The 5,000-nt window shown below is 33.4% G+C and overlaps 1 protein-coding gene across 2 annotated transcripts in view; it reads right to left on the bottom strand.

Moving 5' to 3' along the window:
- Window positions 1-5,000, bottom strand: part of LOC137615010 (glutamate receptor ionotropic, delta-2-like) — a 54,644-nt gene that overhangs the window by 4,751 nt on the left and 44,893 nt on the right. For both annotated transcript variants that reach the window (XM_068344655.1, XM_068344647.1), the window contains exons 4-9: window positions 4,544-4,637; window positions 4,044-4,193; window positions 2,520-2,667; window positions 1,757-1,914; window positions 493-644; window positions 1-210 (exon numbers count right to left, since the gene is read on the bottom strand). The exon at window positions 1-210 is cut by the window's left edge and continues 100 nt beyond it. In XM_068344655.1, the coding sequence (XP_068200756.1) occupies window positions 1-210; window positions 493-644; window positions 1,757-1,914; window positions 2,520-2,667; window positions 4,044-4,193; window positions 4,544-4,637 (912 nt within the window). The remainder of the gene's footprint in view (window positions 211-492; window positions 645-1,756; window positions 1,915-2,519; window positions 2,668-4,043; window positions 4,194-4,543; window positions 4,638-5,000) is intronic.

The following is a 5,000-nucleotide window of genomic DNA, read 5'->3' as shown; positions in this document are numbered from 1 at the left end:
ATCGTAGGCCGTGGCCTCTCCACCGTCAGGAACGTTGTCAGGTTACTGCAGTATCCTGTAGTCAGGACAATGCAATACAAGGACAGGAACACGAACCATATTTGGGTAGGGGATCTCTTGGGCAGTTTTATTTGGGATACCCGAAGTATTAAGCCCCAAGTATATAAATTGGAGTATGAAAAGGACTGTAGCTGCTTCTCTTCACGGCCGCTGAAAAGGAGAAAATGTTAAGTTGGCTATGTTGATGTTATAGTGATTTTCAGTCCGCTAGCATTGGCAGGTTTAATATATGAGCTGTTATTGTGTCCTTAGTCAATATCATCTATAGTTATCCCAGAATGTAATATCTATTTTTTTTTCTTTTTTTCCGAATACAGTGTTTTCTTTCAATGGGCAAGATCAAGTTTGTTAATACTTATTTCATAGAGATTAGCATTCTTTTAAGTGTTACTGTTGCATCATGCATTCCTGATCTAAATTGGGAGCACTTACAAATAATCAGAGGCCTTTGCAAGAAGAGCGATGATTGGACAGAATGCCAAGAAGCTGATGGAAGCTGCCAACCAGGTGCTCTGTTTGAAGGGGGCTGCCAGAGACTCCCACCGTGGCAGAGGAGGTTCTGTTCTTGCCATGAAGCAGCTAGTCTAGAGGGGACAGAGAACTAATCAGCCATGTATAGACACTGAAATATGACAGCAATACAATCAAGGGATCTCCCCAATATAATAAGGAACAATAGTGTGACCAATATATATATATATATATATATATATATATATATATATATATATATATATATATATATATACATATACATATGTATATGTATATATATATATATGCATATATATACATATATATATGTATGTATGTATATATATACATATATATATATATATATATATATATATATATATATATATATATATATATATATAAACTATATCGACGTCAATGATCTTTAATGTCAGAATGCTAGAAAAAATAAAATTAATCAATCAATCCTGTCACGCCCAGGGGGTTGAGGGAGTAGTCCTACCCTGGTGAGGATGGTACCCTGAGAGGTACACTCCAAAACCACACTCCCACAATTGGCCGATCCAGTGGATTATAGTTTGAAGGCTTGGAAACACTAGTAAGGAAATGGTAAACGAAGTATAAAGGGCAAAAGTAACAATAGGAAGAACAAAAATGGTAAAGACAATTAAACCATAAACAACATAGCTGTTAATAGAATATTGATGATAAAGTTCAAACGACAGAAAGAATATCAAGAACAACAGGACATAAAAAGATAAGATAGGCAATTAGGCAAACCGGAAGTAAGGCAATGGGGTTTTCAAAAGTCAGAATAACCATAGAAAACTTTTAATGATATTGAAAACATTCAGGAATACTGGCTCATTTGGAACAACAGATTCATTAAGGCCTACAAAAACATCAAGAGTAATGAACAAGTTATAGTTCCTTGTATTACCATTTAAAAATTAATGTTCTTTTACTATCTATTTCTATAGTATATAGTATTTTTCTTTCCTTTTTAGGGATGTAGAGGTACAATCTAAAGCCTAACTCCATGAGATAAGCTAACTCTACACTTATGTAGCCAAAATCGGCCCCTAGACCACCATCCAAAAATAGGAAAAAAATGTCAAAGAACTCAAAAGAAAAATAAATGAATAAGTAGATAAATAATAAAAATTAACAGATTAATAAACAGATAGATTATTCGACAAAGAACTGAGCATAATCTTACGTCGTAGGAGTAGAATCTGGAATAATCGAGAACAGCCAGTTCGTCGAAGTTATTAGTTAGGAAGATAAAGGCCATTCCAAAATGGCCCTCGTTCCTGGAGATTTTGCCCGTCAGTCCGCTCCACGATCCGTTGGGATATTTGTTTCCCCAATACTCCCCTGGGAGAGAGAGAGAGAGAGAGAGAGAGAGAGAGAGAGAGAGAGAGAGAGAGAGAGAGAGAGAGAGAGAGAGAGTTGGTATATTCTTGCATCATAAATATTAAAGTTTTTCCTTGTATTAGATATACAGTTTCTGTGAATTTCCGCTAATTCTATTATTATTATTATTATTATTATTATTATTATTATTATTATTATTATTACTCTAAACTTTGATACGGAACAAACGCAGCATAAAAAAATACTAGTACTAAAAATAGATTAGTACCTATAAAACACAGTAGGCTAGAGTATAATTGAAAACAGCAATGTAAAATAAGCCAAACTCATACCATAGAAGCATAGCTATGGACAGAAATTTACAGTAGAGTTGATATCACTGCTTTTCTATAGGCCTAATGCTATTTATAGATGGAAGATTGCATCTAGCAATCTAGATGATTATGATATTGGAAAAAAAGTGAAGGACAGATTCATAGCAATAGTAATAATAATAATAATAATAATAATAATAATAATAATAATAATAATAATAATAATAATAATAATGCCATATAAACAATCGAGTTAAAGTCACTCATAAACAGGGGCTACTATATGCCTACCTTTTGGCGGTCTTTCAATGATGAGAGTAAAGTTGAGAGCTTCTGACAGAGCTATGGCGATCTGAACATCACTTCCGAAGTATCTCCCGCCCGTTCCATCTGGGTTCTTCTCCCTTATGATGTGAGGTTCGAACTCGAAAGTGATTAGCTGGAATGATCGAAAAACTTTCAGATTTTATAGCGGTTTCTCACGACGAAGATTAGTTTTTTTTTTTTTTTTTTTTTTTTTTTTGTTCTGTAGGGCTATACATTGACATATCCTTTGGGCTTTCCAGTTATTGTAACTCGTCCTTCAGCTCATTTGGCTTCACTTTGACCGGGTTTTATTCCTGAGTCAAGCACTGGTTTCTAAAATAATGCTAAAGTAGCTTCTTTAGTATTTTTTTTCAATTCTAAATCTATCAAAACTAAAAGAAAATGCTTCTGCTATAAATGTTTTTGAAGTTTAGAATTACTTTTGGACACAATAGTTCCACAACTATGTTACTACCTGCCGCAAATTAACAATCAGATTTAAATAGATGACTTACAACTTATTTCAATAAAACGCACGTGCTATCTTCTCTTCGTTGAACTGTACAATTGTAAAAAACCCAAACATTTTTTCTGAAATCAAACAGCAAAATTTCATACTGTACATTACCTAATATCTCTTTAATGTAACCAAAATCAGATGACTCAGCTAAGGTCAATGAAAGTTTTTCTTTCATGCATATGAACTCGATTATTCATTATCATTATAATTATGATAATGATAATAATGATAATCATTGTCATCATCATTATCATTATCATTTTTACTAACTAAACTACAACCCCAGTTGAAAAAGCAGGATGCTATAAGCCCAAGGTCTCCAACAGGGACCAATAGCTCAGTAAGAAAAAGAAATAAGGAAATGCAAAGTACGCCTATATGAAATTAATGAATGAAGAATCTCCCCTTTATAATAAAGAGTAAGAGCGTGGCTATACAGTATATATAAATATCAATATAAATTTCTTACCGGTCACGCTCAGCGGCACTGCCAGACGTATAACTACTTTGCCCCTAAAGAGAGGGGCTGTAGTTAGGAGAGGGGGGAGGGGGGGGAGGGTTGAAGCTTAAAACTTAAGTTAAGCATAAGCTTAAAGCTTATAGGTTATAGCTTATATCCGTCTTAGTAAGGTATAACTATTCTCTCCCTTACCCGAGATACGGGGAGAGACTGAATAGTTTTAAAAAAAGTCTGATAATTTCGCTGAGCATATCTAAATATTTAGCCGTAACTGACGACGGGTTGCATACACTAGTATAACACAAAATTATAATGTTGATATTGATATTGTATTTCGGGACTCTTACATACTGTAAACTGAGAGTCTGAGTGTGGGTGAAGGCAAACCTATTCCGAATATAAGTTTTTCTGGTAACTTTGGCATCAACAAATCCTTCCAAATGATATAAAAGTAATAAATTCTTTATATAGACTTTGTATTCTATCCTTTTTTTAACTAAAACGCGAAAGAAGATGACTATGCCCATACCTTAATTGGCGCTCCTTTCAAGTTCCAGATTTTTTCGGGAAATATTTCAGCGTTGGAAGTAAATCCCTGCTTCCTCCACCTATTTGCGACCAAGACGCCTTCTCCCCAGAACAGCTGGTTTCTGTACACCTTCCATTCATCTGGATCCTCCTGTAACACAGGAAGTTTTACATTAAAACACATTTCATTAGGATTTTTGCAATCACTGATATTTCGAGAAACTTCAAAAATAACAATTATGAAGACGGAAGCATAGCAGTTTACCACAAAAATACGGAGTATAATATACTGATAATAACATTTTACATTCAATCAGTTTTATTTAGGTTTATTATAGTCACTGATATTTTGAGAAACTTCAAAAATGACAATAAGCAAGACGGAAGCATAGGTAATATACCACAAAAATACGGACTATGTTAGCTGATAATAACATTTTCTTCTGATTAAAAATTAGCACAGGAGTGGAATCTGAAACCTCGGGAGATATTTTCTCTTACCTGGACTAGACCAATTACTTGCTCTGTCTTCTTTCCTTTCTTGGAGGAAACGAAGAGGTTGAGATCAGCCACAGAAAGGCCCACGAGAACGTACCTGTTTGTAAAAGAAAAATATACTGAGAGTCAGGTTAATAATTAGATTCCTTCAAGTCTACGGGTACTTGTTAAAAAGAAAAAAATATGAATGTTTATAAATATTTATAAATCAGGTATATACACATACATATATACAGTACATGTACATATATATACATATACATATATTGATATATAGATATATTTACATATACATATATAACATTTATATATGCATATACATTATATATACATTTATGTATACACGTACGTACATACACACACACACACATATATATATATATATATATATATATATATATATATATATATATATGTGTGTGTGTGTGTGTGTATATATGCAGGTGTATATCCAGGTGAA

This window comes from Palaemon carinicauda, chromosome 2, assembly GCF_036898095.1.
Source record: "Palaemon carinicauda isolate YSFRI2023 chromosome 2, ASM3689809v2, whole genome shotgun sequence".
Classification (NCBI taxonomy): domain Eukaryota; kingdom Metazoa; phylum Arthropoda; class Malacostraca; order Decapoda; family Palaemonidae; genus Palaemon; species Palaemon carinicauda.
The sequence above is the reverse complement of the archived record's forward strand: the minus strand, read 5'-3'. Positions and strand labels throughout refer to the sequence as shown.